Source organism: Heptranchias perlo, chromosome 31 (assembly GCF_035084215.1).
Source record: "Heptranchias perlo isolate sHepPer1 chromosome 31, sHepPer1.hap1, whole genome shotgun sequence".
Classification (NCBI taxonomy): domain Eukaryota; kingdom Metazoa; phylum Chordata; class Chondrichthyes; order Hexanchiformes; family Hexanchidae; genus Heptranchias; species Heptranchias perlo.
The window spans coordinates 23,029,678-23,051,254 of record NC_090355.1 but is presented as its reverse complement, the minus strand read 5'-3'; the positions used below and the strand labels follow the sequence as shown (position 1 = coordinate 23,051,254).

Here is a 21,577-nt window from a genome sequence, read left to right as displayed (position 1 = left end):
CTCGGGGGAGATATGCAGGTTTATAAAATAATGAAGGAACTAGGGGTGTTCACATGGACCAATTATTTCAACTGGATAGGTTAGGGAGGACGGGGTGGGGGGGTGGTCACACTTACAGGTTATATAAGGACAGAACTAGGCTGGATGATAGGCGGTTCATCTTTTCCCAGAGAATAGTGGACAAGTGGAACAGGTTACCGGCTTGTATGGTGAACAATTATTCGCTGAATTCCTTCAAGAGAGCGCTGGACCAGTTTCTGGCTGGAGCGGAGATCACCTCGTACAAGAGGTAGGTACTCTATAGTATAAATCAGGGCCAATGTGATCTCCTAGACTAATTTTGATCGCCTAGTGGGGTCAGTAAGGAATTTTCCAGATTTTTTTTCCATAATTGATCTGGGTTTTTAAGCTGTTTTTTTCACCTCTCCCAGGAGATTACAGGCCTCCTGGTGGGTAGGGAGTGTCTGTATTGTGATGCAATATGGGAAAGGCTGGATGGACCAGTTGGTCTTATCCTGTCCATTGTTTTCGTATGTTTGGATGAATGAGGAAGGATATTCAGCCCATCATAGTTCATCCATCCAAAATCACCCTAAGGTTTCCTCAATGCAGTATCCAGTTGCTTCTCAAATGATTCGATAGTTTTTGCCTCCACTGTTATATCCTGGAGTCCATTCCGTGCTTTGATCACTCTTTGTGTGACGATCAATCCTAAATTTGCCTTTTACTAGTTTGTATTCTCTTAGCATACTCTCACAATTTAATTTGAAGTATAAGATCATCTCTCAGACACCTCCTTTCAAGGCTGAAAAGTTCAGGTTTTCTATTCTTTCCTCTTAATTCAGGCCTCTAACACTAAGGATCAGTCTTATGGCTCTTCTCTGCACTGCCACACTTTCAGACTGAGTGCAGCAGAGTGCGTGATGCTCTCGGTCTCATCGTAATGTCTCCAATGGGAACAAAATATCCTCAACCAAGTTTGGAAAAGAATCTAGAGGCAGTGAAAAAGTAGAATGTCTAAAGATATGATCAAGTACATTTTATGGATCATTAATCACCACCACTTGCTAAGATCAATTCACAGGAAGATACCTCTAGAAGTAAGAGTTCAGGATTCTACTAATTTACTCTCTCTTTCTAGCAGTAATTATGGTTACAGAAGATACCAAAACCAGCAGTTTATATCTACCCTACAGTCATGAAAAACACCAAGTTTAGTTTTAAAATATAACATCGATTGTTAAAGAAGAAAAAAATATAAACTTGTGAACCACAACGAATATAATATTCTGGGATGTCAGGAGTTCTATTTAAAAAAAAGTATTGTGTTACTCTGACCCGTTGAGCCTCTTGGTGATGTATGATTGCCCATTTTCCAGTCAACAAAGTACATCACCTTGTTTTGTAATGTGATTCACTTCACCAAACATTAAGAATTGTAGTAGTACTGTCTTTGAAACCAGGCTATGTTTACGAATGACTTTTGCATTTTCTTCCGAAGGCTGGGGAAGCAAAAAATTTCCAAGTGTCTTAAACTCCCAACACAAATACACAGGAGACCAACCAAAACCTTTTTAGGAGGCGAGTTAAATCAGGCGAATGTGGACATTCACAGGAGGAGCTTCTGAAGCCAATTTATGCAAACTCTACTTCAAGGGGAGTCAATTCTTGGAGGATCTCTGGTAACCAATCCCTCTCCGTTATATCAAGAGCCCCAGAGTTTAAAATAAATAATCCTAAAATCATAAGACGGAGGTTATCAAATGTTCTGCTCGAAGCTCTCAACCAGGAGCCATAAAAATAATTGCGCTATATCAGAGATAACATTAAGAAAAGGGTCAACTGTTTTAAACGATGACAGATCAGTAAACTGTTAGAGAAACCCATCCATCTATTCCTACATTTATTTTCTTCTGATCTATGTTAACAGACTGACTGACAGGTAGTTTCATGATCAAAGGTAAATCAAAGACATAATAAAAACCAAATGCAACAAAGTATTTCCACAATCCACCAAAGGCTTCCAGAATATTCTGTAGGAAATATTCTTTCCCTGTTCTATCACAGAAATATATGATGAATAGAGTGTATTCCCATTGAAAACCAGGAATGTGAACAGCAGCATCCTGCCTGGGGCAAGACAAATTTGTTTTTTCTGCCCTCTCATCACAGAAAATGTACGAGGGGAGATCATTAAACAACTTACAATCAAAGTTAGATCTCAGAAGCTAAAATCCCAAGCCACTAAGGAACTCAACTTCCAAAGAAGTTTGTTTTTTGTACTGTATGAGACACATACAGATAGGCAGTTGTAAAATATCCAAGTAAACAATTCCTAAGTTTATATAACAGCCTCCATGCCATTTCAGTTCAATTTCAGAAAGGCCCTACACTTTTCCTGACGCAAAATTCAGACTGAAATGCTAATATAGCGATGCAAAAAAAGAACTTGCATTGAAATAGTGCCTTTCATAACCTCAGGATGTTCCAAAGCACTTCACAGCAAAGTCACAAATAGTAATGAGATAAATGACCAGATAATCTGTTCAGTGGTGTTGGTTGAGGGGTAGATGTTAGTCAGGATACCAGGACAACTCGTCTGATCATCTTCAAATTGTGCCACAGGATCTTTTAAGTCCATCTGAGAGCGCAGATGGGACCTCAATTTAACTTCTCAACTGAAAGATGACACCTCCCAACAGTGCAGCACTCCCTCAGAATTACACTGGAGTATTATCCTAGATTATATGTCTCTTGAATGGGCTTCAATCCACAACATCCGAGTCTGAGGTATGAGTGCCCTCACTGAGCTAAGAGTGACCTAAATCAGCAACACCTGGAAGTGGACAGTGCACTTCTGTTCAAGATGCAATTCCTCAGAATTGTTTTCAGGTAAAGGAACCTCACTGTGATTCTGCAGATGTTGCAGTAACATTCTGTATATTTTAAGATACAGTAGGATGTAGATTTTAGTCAATTTAATAAATGTGACTATGATATAAGGCTGAATTGTTTACAGAACTATCCGTCAATCATGAATGACATTCATAATTAAGACATAATGGCATTACACACCAGGGGAGTTGGTGTTTCTTTCAGTTCGTTGCAACATTGTTTGTGTTTTTTTTTAAAAAGGTTCGATAGTGGACATTTTACTAACTACACTCAATGTACTTCATCATTCAGTTTTACTTAAAGAAACTGGCATTTCCCAACCTGAAATCATCTCTCTAAGGTGTAATGCCTTCTTGCTTTATTTCTTTGCTTCTCAGTCACCTTAGAATCCAACTCAATGAAACATACATGAATTTGGTGAAAAAAATTGTCTATTATAAGCATGACTGTAGAGTCATTTTGTTAAGTTGTTAATCATTCATTTCCTCATCCTTGTCCATAATCAACACCAACATTCCTATTTTACTGCAAGCCCGCTGTATTGTCCTCTTCAACTTGGAAAAGTGAGGCAATGTCAGTCATCTGCTTCTTCACAACTGGCATCAACACCATTCCATAACAGACTGAAATATATAAAATATATAATTCTTTCCTCAACCCCCCCCCCCACCAATCAATATTTGCTTCCTTTTACAAAGAGAGAGAGTATTTTGCTGTTGTGAGATATTGCAGATGTTGGTCCAGCCAAGACCTCAACTCACCCACTAATGATATACATGCTTGAATGGCAGATGTGGAAACCTGGGTTTTCCATGTGGAATTTCAATACTGAAGGTGGCAGGTGGGTGCTGTTCATGTCATTCAATGCAGAATGAAAGTCAAAATTGAATACTTTCTGTTCTAAATACTCCACCCCTGCCCAATCTTGGTTTGAAAAGGATATGGTAAAACATTACCCATCAGAAAATGTTATTACAGTAATCTTATTGAGGCACACCAATTTAGTTCTCTTTCTCTCTTCAGCTGCTTCTCAACAGGGAGATGCAACTTGCATCCTGGAGTGCCTCAATGCACTGCAATCGAGGCAGATATCTTGGGCCAGCCCGAGGTTAACCCGACTCCCCAAAGACACACTACATGCTGGTTATCTCTGCAAACAACAGTACATATTCAGTCAAAAGCGAAATACTGCAAATGCTGGAAATCTGAAATTAAAAAAAACAGAAAATGCTGGAGAAGCTCAGCCATTCAGGTAGCATCTGTGGAGAAAGAAAGAGTTAACATTTCAGGTCAAAGACTTTTCGTCAGAACTGGAAGATGTTAGAGTTCTGACGAAAGGTCTTTGACCTGAAAGGTTAACTCAGTTTCTTTCTCCACAGATGCTGCCTGACTTGCTGAGCTTCTCCAGCATTTTCCATAGATATTCAGTGACCTGCTGCCTTTCACTGAAGGATGAGCACTTGAAATGCCATAGCATACAAGGCTACGGACCAAATGCTGGAATATGGGATTAGAGTAGACAGGGCTGATGGCCGGCGCGGACACGATGGGCCGAAGGGCCTCTATCCGTGCTGTGTAACTCTATGACTCTATGAAAGGATTAGAACCCTGCTTGGTTAGATTGGTCTCTTCAGGGGCAAGGCTATCAATTTAAAAATCTGTTTCCTGCACCAAAAATGACCCTGTAATAGTTTGTCTGTGGAGATCCAAGAGCATTAATCATTGTTCAGAGTTAGAACCTCCAGAAACCTCATTTTCTTCGTTAATAAAGAAATAAATTGCATTTATATAGGACGTTTCATGACTTTGGGATGCCTCAAAGCACTTCACAATCAATTAAGTACTTTTGAATTGTAGGGAAACGTGGCAGCCAATTTCCACACAGCAAGGTCCCACAAACAGTAATGAGATATATGACCAGATAATTTGCTTAGTGGCGTTGGTCGAGGGATAGATGTTGGCCACAGCACTGGGAGAACTCCCCTGCTCGTCTCTGAATCGTGCCATGGGATGTTTTATGTCCACCTGAGAGGGTAGATGCGACTTTGGTTTAATGTCTCATCTGAAAGACAGCACCTCCGACAGTGCAGAAATCCCTCAGTACTTCAATGAAGTGTCATCTTAGATTGTGTGCTCAAGTCTCTGGAGTGGGGCTTGAACCCACAATTTTCTGAGTTTGAAGCAAGAATGCTACCAATAAGCCACTCCAAATAAAGAACAGGAAGCTCATGTCCCTGGAGATCGATAGGATGCAAATGTCTTTGCTCCTGTAAGAAAATTTCAGCAGCTGTTTATTCCAAATGGTGTAACATTATATCCTGTTGGTTTAAAAATGTTATGGGCATTTGATGTTTGAGGATGAATGCCTCTGCATTAATAACTGCTTTGAAATAAAGCATGGTGTGCTTGATGAACAGCAATCTGCTCTAGATTCATAACAGTGCAGCTATGGTATAGGATGACCTGACCTGTGCATCAGATAAGAATGTCAATACTTCTGAATACTTGGATCAGGTTTTCAATTTTGTTGTCAAGTGCATCAAAGTATCTGTAGAGCAGATCTGTGCTGGAGCTCAAAGAGGTTGCATGCGTCCCAGTGGCCTGAACACCTTTGCCGCAAGGCATAACACTGCTTGGCCAGTGTATCCTGGATCTCTACTTAAAGCCCAATTCTTCTCCTGACCTGGAGTTAAAGATATGCTTTTTAGAACATCTAGAGCTCATGGTCAGTTTGTGTTTGGAAAAAATTAAGTTTGACATGTGTCAATAAGACTTTTTTCCAGTGAAGAAGAAATTATGATCAACCTTTTTGCTGAGTCTGTAGCAGGCTTCACCGTTCTAGAAACTGTGTAACATCAGTAAATAACACCAACAAGTGTTGTGCACATCAATCACTGTGAAAGACTTATGACACTCACCACAGATCTTGAAACTCAATACTGGTATTGAATGGAGATGAACATAATTCAACCACAGCAGATATGCCCAAGGTAAGGCTCTGCAAACCGATAATGGGAATCCAAAAAGAAAGTGCTCATCAACTAAAATACAGCATTAATGATTTTTACATTACAGATGTTCTGGAAAAGATACTACTCCACAAGATAAACCTGATCAAAGGACATAAAATACCAAATAAGGAAATGTGTGACTGGAGCACAGTCAAGAGTGTGACTGACAATTGGAAAACAAAAAGAGGCGATTTGGAAGAAAGCCTACATACATCAGATTGGGTGAACACCAGTGGTTTACTCCATACTGGTTGATAGCATATTCCATTATATGTGGAGATTTAAAAAAATGAGAAACAAATCATGTTAAATATATATCTACGTAATCTTTCTATTGAAAACCATTTCCAACATCTATCTAAACATAAATTAGAAATAATATGGTCTCATGTGCATGTACCTTTTAATTATTTGTTTTACAACAAAAAAAAATGACGGCAACACATGCACCTGAAGGTTGAATCATATCATGGTCTTATGCTTTAGTTTGTCTTGAAGGACACTACATAGTAATATTTTTCCTTTCAGATGATTTACAAATAGATACTTACTTCTCTTTCTATTTCAGTCAACGATTTGATTGTAATGCCCATTAAATCAACCGGTTGCACCTGAAATCAAATTCAAAAATCAAAATTGAGGTTTTAATAAAAACAAATCCAAGACAAAACCCAAGAGTACAAAATTATAGCTAACATTAATTCTGATAAACCACCATTATTAAACAAGGGTTATTTGACAGACTAAAACCTATGATTACAGCTAATCATTTTATGCATGGATGCTTATCTTTTTCAGATTCTTTCACGACAATAAGCCTTTTATACAGTACTTTTGTTTTCAAAAATATCTTATTTATTTTGCTCAACCTTAAATGCTAATCTGAAATTTTACTGTACAAATAAATTAAACAAGAAAGATACTTCTTCAACTTTAATGCTATGTTATGCCGAATACTATCTAGATTTGCATTTATTTAGCACCGAAGTTGTAGAAAAATACCCCAAATGGTTCACAGAGGAAAAAAGGGATCAAGCCATTGCGGGAGTTAGGAGAATCGCTCAGAGGCTAGGATGAAGGGTTGGGTTTTGAGAAAACAAAGGCGGGAGAGCTAGAGAAGCAATTTAGCGAGAGTGTTCAAGAAAGTAAGGCTGAAAGAACTGAAGGCTCTGTCACAAATGGAGGAAGTGCATAGATGGCCAGAATTAGAGGACTGGAGAGCATGGGAGAAGATGTGAGGTTGGAGAAGATTGCAGAGATATTTTGTGGGTGAGGGTTTGGAGGGATTTCTGGATGAGGGCTAATATTTTAAATTCAGTGCATAGGGAGCTAGGAGGTCAGTAAAGACAGGGATGAAGGGCGAGTAGAGCCAAGTGCAAGGCAGGCTGTGGGCAACAGAAATTTAGATGAGTTGGAAATTGGGAGGTTGGTGAGCAAGGTGTCAAAGGAAATTGAGCCTGTGGATGACAAAAGTGTGGATAAGGGTTTTGGCAGCAGCAGGGTGAAGCAGGGACAGGGGCGGGCAATGTTGCAAAGTAAATGGTCTCGACGATGACTAGGATATGGGGTTGAACAGGATGCCAAGATTGCACACAGTCTGGTTCAGCACGAGTGAGCAACTAGAGAGGGGGTGGAGTCAGCAACAAGGAAACTGAAAACAATGGCTTTGGTCTTTGCGACATTTAATTAGAGGAAATTCAGACTCATCCATTACTTTATGTCAAACAGGCACCCAAACGATTGTGGCATTAAGGGAAATAGTGGAGAGAGGCATTATCAGCAAAAATATAGAAGCTGACCTTGTCCCTAGGCATGCTGTCACTGAGTAGCATGTAGATGAGAAAGAAAAGGGCCAAGAATGGATCTTTGCAAAACGACGTGAGGGCAGTCCCATGGAATGGGCCATATGTACTTTCAGACATGTACTTCAATAGATTCCTAAGCACAGTTTGGAAGCTTTAATTATGGTGGTGCAAAGCAATTACATTCATTGTGCCTATGCTTGAGTTGACAAGTAGCCTGCTGAAGCTGCAGTGTAATACATTGAGTTACTGTGATATTTTCAGTTCCGATTGACAGTTATACTGCTCAAGTTATGCATACATTCAGCATGAAATAATTTCTGGTAAATACAATCACCTCACCCCCCCCCCCCCCACCCCCAGCAAAGGTTAAGCAATTTATGTCATCTGAACCCAGAGATGGAATTTCAGCAATTAACAATATCACAGGCATTATTAATATGCACAAAGTAGTTTCAATAAAAAAGTTTTCACTTTCCAGTCAGTTGTGCGAAGTTCTAGTTGAGTTGGTATAAGCAAAGGACTATAGCTACTATTGCTAACTGGAGTGTTCAACGTGAAGGAAAACATCTCAAATACTATGAGGATGTTTTCATTTAGTTTATAGTCTACTGATTATATAGCAAATATATTCAAACCAATAAGAAGATTTTGTGAGATTTCTTCCATTCTAGTGTGGATAGCAGACAAAATTGTCTATTAACAAATTTCCCATGCAAGGCGTGCAGAGAGTATTTTTGTAATTTGCTTTATTATTTCCCCATTTTTCCTTTTCCTAAGCCTCCCTCAACGACACATCCTCCCTAGTTAAGAAAACAGGCTGGAGATGGCTCCCTAGCCACCTTTCAGGTGGTAAACAAGTATATTCTGGAGTGACAGGTTCTCAGATTTCCCCTCATCAATGGTGGGATGGTTGAAATGAGGAGCTTTCTGTGTGGAGAGTGAGTGATGTATTCTATCAGTGCACTCTGTGGTACATCAAAGCTCCATGGCACCCTCCTCGCTCTTTAACCACGTCATTCCAAATGCTATTTTTTTCATTTTGCAATTCTCTTATCTGTGTACTCAATATAAAATCGTGGGTACAGTGATGAAAACAAACTCCAAGAAGAACGGTTGTAATTTATATTCTTTTACCATCTTTGATTAAAATTATGCAAAAAAAATCAACAGTGGATTTTCTTGATATGCTACAAGTATATTAAAAAAAAGTTGAAATGTGAAGAAATGCACCTTAAGGATGCAGATTGTATGTGCTGGAAAATGCACGCACACTCTGTGCCTAAACTCTACCCACATTGAGAAACCACAGCAATCACCCGGGCTTTTCTGGTTTGGCACCAGACCATCTCATTACCTTTTTTTAAAAAAAATAAAGATGAGCCCTTTACATAGTAAGATAATTTATTGCTCAATGGAAACCACTTCATTAGTAGATACTATAAACAAGCAACTTTGCAGTCTAAAATATTTGCATTCTGAATATTTCAAAACCACTAAACACGCTAATAGAAATTTTTGTTTTAAGTGCTCCCTGTACAAAGATTTGCACATGTTGCCAACGATTTTCAATCCATTCATTTTCGTCGGTACATCAGTAGGACAGGTTTACATTTAGGCACTATTCGTCACAACTTTATGACAGCAAAATATTTGAGGTTGGACAATATTTAGTTAAAAAATACAGTAACATTTAATACTTTCCAGACAACTTTTCTTAGAATTATGTCTAATAAACTAATACCAGAAATGTAGTGCATACATCTCTAAAATCTCAAATGTTTGCCATCTCTTATAGATCCTACATTAATTAAAACTGACCCATAATTTAAGCTGAAATGTTCCCCCAACTCTGTGCCTTATGTTACCAACCACCTTAACAACTCATTTTGTTGTCTAAATCTTCCCTACTGTTAACAGCCCTTCTCACTTAGTGTTGATTTTGCTAAATTTCTTTTAAGCAATATTTGTTACTCTGGAACCCAGCAGAGGTGCAGCTGCTGTTTAATTAAGATTTAGCACACCCTCGGAACACTCCCAACTAGATTTGGTAAACAGTACGGAAAAAGGCACTGGACAGCAGCCAAAGCGTGCACATGGCAAAGTGAATTCACTCAGCCAAGCTAAGCTACTCAAAGACATAAACATATCTGAAAAATGCTTGGGGCATTTTAAAGTGGTCAAACACCGGTAATGTCAGTAAAAAATTAGAGGGCATTTTGCTTTGTGGCCTTTGCTATTGATTCACTGTATAAATGAAGCCAATGGATGCCAATTTATTGCTCCAAGTGCAAAATAGCTCAAATATGGTTTATCCACTGCATAAAAAGCAACTTTTCTCTAAAAATTGAACAGTCATACCTTCTTGTTTATCTTTAACGTACTTTGACATTCTTATATATTACAGCATATATTTGTAATGGACCTCTAATGAATGGAGAAAATTAAAACTTTATTTGTAATTTGTCACATAGCTTTGAAAGATGAAGAGCGCTTTAGTCGTAGTGATAGATACTTACAGCTTCAATTGCACTGGAGAATTTCTCTGAAATCGTGAAAGGCACACCGTCCATTGCTGAAAAAGACATAAAAAGGTAGTTAATTCTTAATGATGCTTGATTAAGGTCCTGTATTAGAGATTTACAGCATGCAGATCTATGCAACAGAACAAACAAATATTCTTATAAAGGCAGGAGCCCTCTCTCGTGTAGTATGCCATAAATGAACTCATTTCATACAATAACATCCCTACTTAAAATTTAGTGAGCTATCAGATAATTCATCAAAAAATATAACCTATGGCAGCTTCTGTCACACCCAAAAGGGGAAAGTTTCATTTATAACAAGCAATTACCTTTTTATTAATTCAAATCTTTATTCACAAGACCAGATTTAAGAATTCAAAAAAGTGCCAGGAAGGTCTATACATGTTGGCTTGATACATTAGAAAATATGTAAAATTAACAAAAAAGTTTGTTCTATTCAATTAATTATTCTCAGATGCAGACTTATTATAGAGAAACAATTAAATCTGGAGATGCAGCTTATGTAGTAACACCATCCTCATTTTGTTTAAGTGTGAAAGCTGCTGGTGTAACTTTTACAATGGTGCAAAGACACCAGATTTCAGGAGATTTGTAAATTTGTCAGTCACAAAAGCAGAAAGGAACTCTGATTGTTGGTCAAAATTAGAAATTCTGTATAGCTTAGGTTTTTAAAAAAAAATCTCAATTTTTCAATGATTGCTATTTATGCTTTCATCATTTTTTCCCCTAGGAAAGTCATAAAACCAAACAAAACATGATAGTGTCAAAACACTTAATAACTGCAAATTAAAAAGGTTAAATGACAAGCAAGCCTATTTAAAAAAAACTTCAAAGTCCAATGACCTTGATAGGCAGACAACAATCATAGTGCCCAAGTAATGCAAGTCCTATCAAAAAATTAATGATGTTATTGTAGAACACTGTATTAGGAGACCACCTGCATATGAAGCTTGTCCCTCAAGCACTCATTAGCCATGAATTTAATAAGAGTTATTGGGAAATGGCCAAACTTTTAGATGGTTAGCATGAAAGCTGGCATTGATGATTTATGAGTTTCTCCAATTTTTTTTAAAAAAATGGCATGAATGACAAGGTCCCAGAATTTTAAATTCAACAATAAGGCTGGATATCTGTAGCTATCTAAAACATCTCAATTCTCATATTAGGCTTCTAGCTACAGACAGGACACCCTGTGCAAATGTGCACGTTCAATGTAGCTGGTGAGCCAACTTGAAATAAACACTTAATAGAGCTATTGACAATCGAGTAAAGAGATACTTAAAATTTCAAACCCTTTTTGTTCCCCCATCTATACTTTTGTATGCACTCAACTCAATAATTTGAGCTGTTTATATGTTCCTGTTAAATATCTTGCTTAGATGCCACATTTTACTATCTTTACAGCACAATTATACACTGTTGCAGTGTTATTCCTACAATCTACCAATTTTAACATTAAAAATAGCAACTGTTTGTCCAAAATGGAAAACGTTTCAATCTTTCAGTTAAAAACATGCAAAAAATTATGCAATAGAAAATAACCATTGTTCTGAAACTCTTGATGTTGTCCGTAAGTTACTCACCTCACACAACTCAAAACAAATTAATAGTGCCAAGTGCACACGTTACTTATGGATTGCTTGATTTAGCCAGGGTAGGCAAAAAGGCAAAGACTAACCAACTTTATGATACGTGCTTACATAAAATATTATTTGCAGAGAGGAAATCTGTATGTTGAAAGGATACAAACACTCCATCTCCAAGTATAGATTTATGTTCCTGAAAAGTTCTATTTAATTCAAATTAGTTGTCATTTAAACTTGCTAATTCTGTTCAATACCTCATGGGACATATTTTTTCTCTACCCCTATAAAACAAGTGCAAACCACCAAACACGGCAGAATTTGAAACTGGTGATTTGGGAACATTCCAAGGTTCAGAGCAGGTTTATAGCCGATGACCTTTATGTAGTCCACAAAAAATTCAAACAGGGAACAAAGTGAGTTTAGAATATTTTGCTTAGTAGACCACAATGTATAGTTGATTAAAGTGACATTAGTACCAAATGGTACTTGAATTTAGTATAAAAATGTCAATAAAATGCATTGCTAGGTAATATTCTGATTTAACCAATTTTACTGAAATGGAAGTAACAGGCAATGGATGGTTACGCAATAAGAGTTTACGCAAAAATTAAGGGAAAGTTATCAATAACAATAGTTATCTGAATTTATTTTCTATACAATATGCTAACCTTAAGATCCACCTTACCCATATAAAACAATGGCATTAAATACTGAACTTAATGTTGAGCTAAAAATGTGGAAAGCAACACTTGGTGAACCTATAAACAGGGCAGAAGAGTGCAGTGATAAACTAAAAGTTTTTCACTTTTGGGACTTATCCAGCAGAATCCTGCTTGCACTTGTAATTGTTTTAGTAAAGCATTAATACATGGTGCATTACCGCTAGTTCATTCACCTAGCACAAAGGATGAAAATAAGGACGTGCCACAGGCTCACCACTTTAATTAGCATCCTACCAAACAAACGAGCTTCAACACAGCTGTAATTAAACAGGGCTGCAATTAAGTATATGCCCTTTATCATAATGATCATGGTTAAAAATGGCAAGTAGCATGAAACTGTATTATTAATCCTGTAACCTCACACTGAAATGAGTGTACATAGAAATCAGCATGTCAAGGCTGTCAAATTTTAACACTGCCTTTGTTGATAAAATACATACATTTAGGGATAGTTCATTGCTTTGTGATCAACAAATTCAGCAATTTGAACTTTTCACAAATGATGTACAATATTCAAGTATGATAGAAAACCTTTATTAGTCTTTTTAACTTGAATATGTCAGATTTCCAAAAGGCACTGATCTTTTTGTGCGGACGAAAACAATTTATTTCCAACCAGCTCAGGAGGTGCAAGAAAAAGATAAACACAGTATTTTTATCTTAAGAATCTTCCATTCAGATGGCTGCCCTTACTGTGAGCTAGCAGCACAGCTTTTAGTGCAAAGCATCATAGGGGAGTGGTAGAAGGCTGGTACTTGAGCAAGATTCTCCACATGGCAAGTTCATCTGCAGGGTGCTGAGTGGAAGCCAGGCGTTTTCCCACTGGGGCATTGGGTGGAGTTTGGGAGAATGCATGAACATGGCTCACACCTGCTGCTGTCATATATTTCTGAGTACTGTAATCAATTATATGGCTCTATTTAATATGACTGGAAATATATTTAGATAACCTTTCCAGTTTCAGAATCCCTTGTAAGGTGGTATAGCACAGATTCACCAGAATGATACCAGGGCTGAAAGGGTTAAATTACAAGGACCGGCTGCATAAACTTGGCTTGTTTTCCATTGAGTTTAGAAGGTTGAGGGATGATCTAATCGAGGTGGTTAAAATGACAAAAGGATTTGATAGGGTAGATACAGAGAAACTGTTTCCTCTGGTGCGGGAATCCAGAACAAAGCGGCTCAATCTTAAAAATAGAGGTAGGCCATTCATGAGTCAAATCAGGAAGCATTTTTTCCACACAAAGGTAGTGGAAATGTGGAACTCTCTTCCCCCAAAAGGCTGTGGATGCTGGGTCAACTGAAATTTTCAAAACTGAGATCGATAGGTTGTTGTTAGGTAAGGGTATCATGGGACATGGAGAAAAGGCAGGTAAAGGTTTCGATCAGCCATGATCTGATTGAATGGCGAAACAGGCTTGAGGGGCTGAATGGCCTAATGTTCCGATCTATAAAGAAATCAGTGAACTAGAGGAAAATCCCTATTACTCATCCTACTCTAACTGCAATAAATTAGAGAAGATAAACAAATTTACATAACAGAAAATATCAGGACTTCAAGGCAACTGCTCAGGTACTGTGTAAATATTACTCATCAAATACAGCCTCGCATAAACTCTGTGATGATCCCTCTAAAAAGTAACAGCAATCAGTTGACATTACTTGAACTGGTAACCTTTACATTGTAGTTTGGAGGTGGAGAAGGGAGGAGAGAAAGAATGTCTGTTCTGGAAGATGAAAAGTGATGAGGCCAACACACATTAAATCTGGAAACGTTGAGGTACTGGACTTCAATTAGCTCCTGTCAATAGCTTTCTCTATTGTAATTTTTTTACAACAGGTTTTTTAAAAAATATGCGAAGTACTTGCACAACATTAGAAGCACAAAGTTTCCATTTAGTGGCACACTCATGGAATCGGATATTAAGGTCACATTGGTGATCATGAAGGCATTCACAGCTCAAACAAGTCTTATGTGCATACCTTCTCTACTTTTCTGCTTTATACAGTATAATTATAGTGGAACACAAAAGATGTTTCCACTTGTGGTGGAGTCAAAAACTAGGGGCCACAAATATAAGAAATCCAATTAAGAATTCAGGAGAAACTTCTTTATCCAGAGTGTGATGAAAATGTGGAACTTGCTACCACATGGAGCAGTTGAGGTGAATAGCAGAGATGCATTTAAGGGGAAGCTAGATAAGTACATGAGGGAGAAAGGAATAGAAGGGTATGCTGATAGGGTTGGATGAAGGTGGGAGGAGGCTTGTGTGGAGCATAAACGCCAGCATAGGCCAGTTGGGCCAAATGGCCTGTTTCTGTGCTGTAAATTCTATTTAATTTTATGTAACATTCATGCAGCTCCAACAACACGCAAGAAGCTCGACACCATCCAGGACAAAGCAGCCCGCTTGATTGGCACCCCATCCACCACCCTGAACATTCACTCCCTTCACCACCGGCGCACTGTGGCTGCAGTGTGTACCATCCACAGGATGCACTGCAGCAACTCACCAAGGCTTCTTCGACAGCACCTCCCAAACCGCAACCTCTACCACAGAGAAGGACAAGAGCAGCAGGTACATGGGAACAACACCACCTGCACGTTCCCCTCCAAGTCACACACCATCCCGACTTGGAAATATATCGCCGTTCCTTCATTGTCGTTGGGTCAAAATCCTCGAACTCCCTTCCCAACAGCACTGTGGGAGAACCTTCACCACACGGACTGCAGTGGTTCAAGAAGGCGGCTCACCACCACCTTCTCAAGGGCAATTAGGGATGGGCAATAAATGCCAGCCTCGCCAGCGATGCCCACATCCCATGAACGAATAAAAAAAAACAATTTAAGCCAAGTGAACTTACTGACATTAAAAGTGAAAACTTCAATTTTAAAGTACTTTTAAAAAAATCAATTTTTAAACTTCAAAATTATCAGAAATTAGTTTCCTTAACTGTGCTAAACAGGAATTCAATATAGTTATTAATATAACTAGTGCTTTAAATGTTAGTTTTCTTTTGCCTTTGTTAAATTTAGACAAAATTGTTTGTACAACTATTCAATAGAAAAATGGAAACCTGCCTTACAGAGCTATTAATGTTTTTGAAGCCAGTCTTAATTTCAAATGCTGTAAAGCTCTGATGCACTTCTTTAAACTTGATTACTGAACATTGTAAACAATGAAAAGCAAAGTGTTTTCCTTCATTTAATTTAAAAATGATGCAGTGCAAAATTATAGTCATGAATGATGGAAGCGAAGAACAGACTCAGCAAAGCTACTTTTGGATCATTGCTTTATTAATGGTAATGTCAGTAAAATGAAAAATGCTAACATTGTCATGTTTAGCTACTAGGTGTAGATGAATTGCTCCTTCAGTACTCAGAGGGTTACAATTCCACACAGCACTGAACACTTCTATTGTTGTACATGGAGAAATTCTACACGCCTACTGAAGGAATCCAAGTGTAATGCATCACAAATTCCTGCACTCAGTCTCTTGTGCAATGATGTGCAAAACACAGAGTTGTCATCCAAAAGTTAGGACCTATTAGCTTTTTGAGCTTTGAGCAAAATTCTTGTACAAAGTTACACTTTCATTGATTTTCTTGCCTGTAGATCTCTGTATTTACAGCATTTCATTAAAAAAATTAAAACAGCTAATTTAACACCAGTACTGTTGAAAAAAAACAATCCTGTGTTTTGAAGTTCTTTAAATTTGACTTTGTTCTTCTCCCAAAATATTAAGACACTGGTGTACCATGCTTTAAAGATAGCGCAAGGACATCAGTCCTAAAATTAGATTTTGGGATACTAATGTATGAATGCTTAATCTGTTAGTTTGAAATTCCCCTCTGCACTATTTTAATGGAGGTGTAATCAGTTTAACATAAATGGGTTAATGCCTCTGTTAAAATAGCAGAGAGGATTATTTCAGACAAATGCATTAAACACTTGTGTGCTGGCTTCCTACTGCGTAATTCCAGGGTCAAAGTTCTAAGTAACCACTTACTGCACAATTTCCTACATAAAATTTGAACCCAGCGTTCTCACTAATCAGGCTCATTCTTTACATTATCTTTAATGAACATATACTTGATTGGCTTATCAAGTAAAAGGGTCTTTTCTCCAACAGAGTTCAGTGATATAATGGCTTACTACATCACCACTACATTATACAAATGTTAATTTTGAAAGTCAACTGTAGTATAATATTGTAAGATGGAATAGGTTCTAAATGGGGGGAATACATTATGCAATGTTACATGCCAAATTGATATTCAGCACATAAACCACCTATTAATATTTTTAATATTTATAATGTATAATAAAAAAGGTAGAAACTTATTACAGCCCAGTGTACAGGTGTCTAATAATCTGTATGAAAGTTACAAGCTCAAAGATTGAAACAGAAATGTTTACCACAGGCCATCCAGTGCAACAGATACTCTGGCTTCCAACAACTGAACTGCAAATCAAGACAAAATGAAGGAATGTTTGCCCCCACAAATATTTTTTTTAAATAAAATCCAAATTCAAACTTGTGGGTGGTGAATGTTATTTCACAAATCATACAATATTCCTGCTGAGTACAACCTTGGATATTAATATCATTGCACTTTGGTTACTGCAAAGTGCTTCTAATACTAATCCTATTACAATCAGCAGAAATCTAATTAAACCTTTTTTTAAAAAAAGAGGCATTACTTCAATAATCTAGAAAGCTATTGATTGGAGCTTTCTAAACACAAAAGTATGTTAACAGGCAGTTTACTTAGCATCAACAAGCCTGCTTATTTAATAGCTCCAGGAGTCCCAGATTGAAATTAGTTTATGTACTGCATCCTGCCACTTTGCATATAAAAATTAAACCCCTTGAAATTATAAGGGCTAATTAGTTAAAACCATACCAAAGAACCGGTTTATTTTTTTCTCGTTGCTACCCGTTGGACCTGAAGCACAATGCTGTAGAAGTTTTCAAGGCCCAGGAGGGGAGCTGCTACTCCCTAACCCAATAGATTGCTGTGACATGACAAATAAGCTCTGGCCTGACAGCAGCTCCAAGACATATTGTAGTTTATTTTGTCGTTTGGGCTTGCCATCTGTGCCATTCCAACTGAGGCCGTCTTTACACACTGCTCCAAGTGCCTTACGGAAGACCGTGGTCCCTGAATAGCTCCACAGCCAAAGCTAGTCATTAGTCAAATTGTCTAATGAGAGGGAATAAAAATTGCCCCCTATCCTGACAGGAAAAATTTTGGTGTTGCTGAAGCTTGTGACCCGTGGTATGAGAACTGATGATAGGAAGCTTCTATTTTCAGATTAGTTTAATGACTCTTCTGCTCCTTATGATAATAATATGGTGCAGTGGACATGTATCTTTTGTACAGGGATGATAATGCACAACTAACCAGCACAATACCATGTAATCAATTCAAGAAACACAAAAGGAAAAAATAATTATGCCACACTTCAGCCATGCATTTGAAAGTTGAAAAGGTAAGTGCAGCCCCCATGAGAAAATGAGTATTAAAAAAGGTCTACGTAAATTAAATCTTGGCATGACTTGCTTAAATACCACCTTTTTGAAAATTATTTAAGTGTCTCTAAATGCACATCCTTAAAATTTGATAATTATTTTTGGTAACTGAAATATGCAGTTGCTGGATGACAAACTTGCCAGTTTCTGAATACATTGAGTCACGTATTTGAATCGACATTTATAAAGTATTTATGTTCAAAATTTTCAGATGGAAATTAAAAAGCATAACCTTGGTTGTTAAAATGCAGTGCTTTATGAACCCAGAAATATATTGGGAGAAGCATTTGCCCTGGAGTGTAGTGTACATGCAATGGTATGAGCATTCAGATTAAAGCAAACTCTGCAGCAAAACAGAATCTATGATCTTTAATACAGAGATTGGTCTGCAACAGGATTTCCAATCCCAATTGCAAGGACCAATTACCTGTGACGCCAAGTCCGACATTATGTTTAAAATAAACATAATACTAAATTAGAATAGTATGGTTTTTGATGGGACCCTGATTTTTCAGCCTAAAGTAGTCACAATGGTAACTTCCTTTCCCCCAAAAAATAATTTTATCTAGGCTTTCTAAATTCAATCTTACGTTTTCTCCTTGTTATCTTGAGCAATTAAGTGACTCTTTAACGATTAGAAAAAAAATTACATTCTGTTGAGAAGTCTTGCAAGAATATCAGTCCAGTACCATAATGCACTAATTGCATATAACTGTCTATTCAATTTTCCATTTAATATCAGAGAGCAGCCCAACCAACCATGTTAAGCTATAGATTATGAGAAAAGAATATTTTTGGTAGCATGTTGCTATTACTTCACTGATGGCGGCTATCACATAAAAACCAAATTGTACAATCCAATTAAGTCTTGCCTGCAGTTCACATTAACTTGCTTAAATGACAATGTAGAGTTCAATGCTACGCATTCTATTTAGTTTAAGTCACTGTGGTTCATATCCATAGTCTATGTTGTCTGAGTAGCCTATGTTCATTCACTGAAATCACAGCACAGAAAAGGCCACTCAGTCCATCAATCCTGCATCAATGCTAGCTCTTAAACAGGAGATATTTACTCTAATCTCTGCCTTTTCCCTATATCCTTTTCAAATGCTTATCCAATCCCCTTTTAAATGATTTTATTATCGCTGCCTCAATAACCACGTGATAAGACAATTCATATCCTAACAACACTAACAAATTTGTTCTAACTTCCCCCTTCACTCTCCTAATGACAATCATGAGACTATGCCCCTTGTTAAAGAAGAAACTATTCCATTGTGCTTCTGGCCGGCCTCCCACTTTGCACCTTCCATAAACTTGAGCTCATCCAAAACTCTGCTGCCCGTATCCTAACTCACAACAAGTCCTGTTCACCAATCACTCCTGCGCTCGCTGACCTACATTAGCACTCAGCTGGCAAAGCCTCAACTTGAAAATTCTCACCCTCGTTTTCAAATCTCTCCATGGCCTTGCCCCTATCTCTGGAACCTCCTCCAGGCCCCACAGCCCTCCGGGATCTCTGCGCTCCTCCAATTCTGACTTCTTGCAGTTCCCCGATTTTAATCGCTCCACCATTGGCGGCCATGCCTTCAGCTGCCTACGCCCATAGTTCTGGAATTCCCTCCCTCAACATCTCCGCTTCTCTATCTCTCTCCTCCTTTAAGATGCTCCTTAAAACCTACCTCTTTGACCAAGCTTTTGGTCATCTGTCCCAACACCTCCTTATGTGGCTCGGTGTCAAATTTTGTTTGATAACGCTCCTGTGAAGTGCCTTGGGACATTTTACTACATTAAAGGCACTATTTAAATGCAAGTCGTTGTCACCAATTTACCAATCAGTGGGGCACAATCTTTCACTATTTACCTTCTCAAAACCTCTCATTTTGAAAACCTCTATTATATTAGCCCATTACCTTTCTCTGTTCCAGTGAAAATAGCACCAATTTTTCAGACTTTCTTCATAACTGTATCTGCTCATTTCTAGTATCATGCTAGTGAATCTTTGCTGTATACTTTTCACCATTCTAGTCTTGCTATAGTGAGGTGCCCAGAGCTGTATGCAATACCCCAACTGTCTTGTACAAGTGGTTTTCATTTCACCAGCTAATATTATTTTGAGATACAGCTTTCACCAAAGCAGATGCTTTATGCAATAAATTGTGCCTGCATCACTGGAAAGGCATCTCAAAAACCTGTACCTTCCAAGTAGTTTATTTAACCTTTTGTGGATGCTTTTAAACTTGTTGCACTTTATAACAGATAAATCAATCGATGTAGGCACCTATGAATTATGTTCTTCTGATGTAAAATGCATTTTATTTTATAACAACTAAGTTCTTAGGAAAAGAACATAAACCATTAGTTTGTTCCCATGGGAGCAATTTAAATACAAAAATAAAAATGTACCCAAATGGCTAGAAACTTAATTCCACAAAAGAGCAACTTCAGGCAGAAATGCTTTGGTTCTGGACCAAATGTCAACAAGCTCACCCAAATTGCTGATTGACAATCATTAGAGATAGACCCAACTCTAGTAGCAAAGAGCAAGGCCATACGGTGGCTAAAATACATGCAGAAACATTTACAACAATCAAAAATATTTCAAGAGTGAACAGATTTCAAAAATGATTTAACAAAACAAAACTGCAGGGAATGGGTTTGCATTTTTTAACTTTAATTCAGGTCTTACTGTCAATAATTCAAAAGCCTTGGCATCATTAGGTAATCAGTAAAGTCCGACAGTATTTAGAACAGTTTTCTAGCTTCATTGTGAAGTAAAACCCCCGTCATAATCCCATATGGTATGCTGACCTCACTTTTTTATCCCCAGTTTTATTTCAAATTTTTTATCAGTCTGAATTAATAATTATGATCTTTTTGTCAAAATTCCAATTAAAATTCACTGACTTCCTCTTCAAGGCTGTTGCAAAATAGTAATTACTAGCTCCATTTGAAAACTATATTTTTTTTTAAAAAGAGTTTTCCTGTCTTTCAGCTAAGTAATGACTGCCGGATTCAGATAATTCTTTCTTCAATACCATTTATGAGTTTTCCCTTCCAGATCATTACAAAAGGTTAATTGATTTAAAATTTGCACTTACACTTTGCAAAATTATTCTACTACTTTGTTCTTTCAAACTCTGTGACCTTCAAAATTCAGCCTGCCATGTGCTCACTAACACTTCCAAAGTCGCACATATCTATTTTCTCTTTACTTTTGTCTCCTCAATCTTCAGAGTTGAGTCACCAGCACTTCAAGGCTTTTGCTGATTTTCAAACCTGTAGTTCTTCACCCTCTTTCCCCACACCCCCAGCCCCTGCTGATGCATATTTCCATGCACTGCTGCTCTTTGAATATTGTTCTCCATCCTTCCTCAAATAATCTGTGAAAAGAGGGGACAACACTACCCCATAAAATATGTTTCAAGTGGAGAGTCCAATGTTATAAAATTGTAATTATTATACTTCTTTCCAAGA

General features: G+C 37.6%; 1 protein-coding gene across 2 annotated transcripts in view; it reads right to left on the bottom strand.

Moving 5' to 3' along the window:
• Positions 1 to 21,577, bottom strand: part of LOC137300575 (multivesicular body subunit 12B-like) — a 130,754-nt gene that overhangs the window by 27,194 nt on the left and 81,983 nt on the right. For both annotated transcript variants that reach the window (XM_067969739.1, XM_067969738.1), the window contains exons 8-9: positions 10,228 to 10,283; positions 6,458 to 6,517 (exon numbers count right to left, since the gene is read on the bottom strand). In XM_067969739.1, coding sequence (XP_067825840.1) covers positions 6,458 to 6,517; positions 10,228 to 10,283 — 116 coding nt within the window. The remainder of the gene's footprint in view (positions 1 to 6,457; positions 6,518 to 10,227; positions 10,284 to 21,577) is intronic.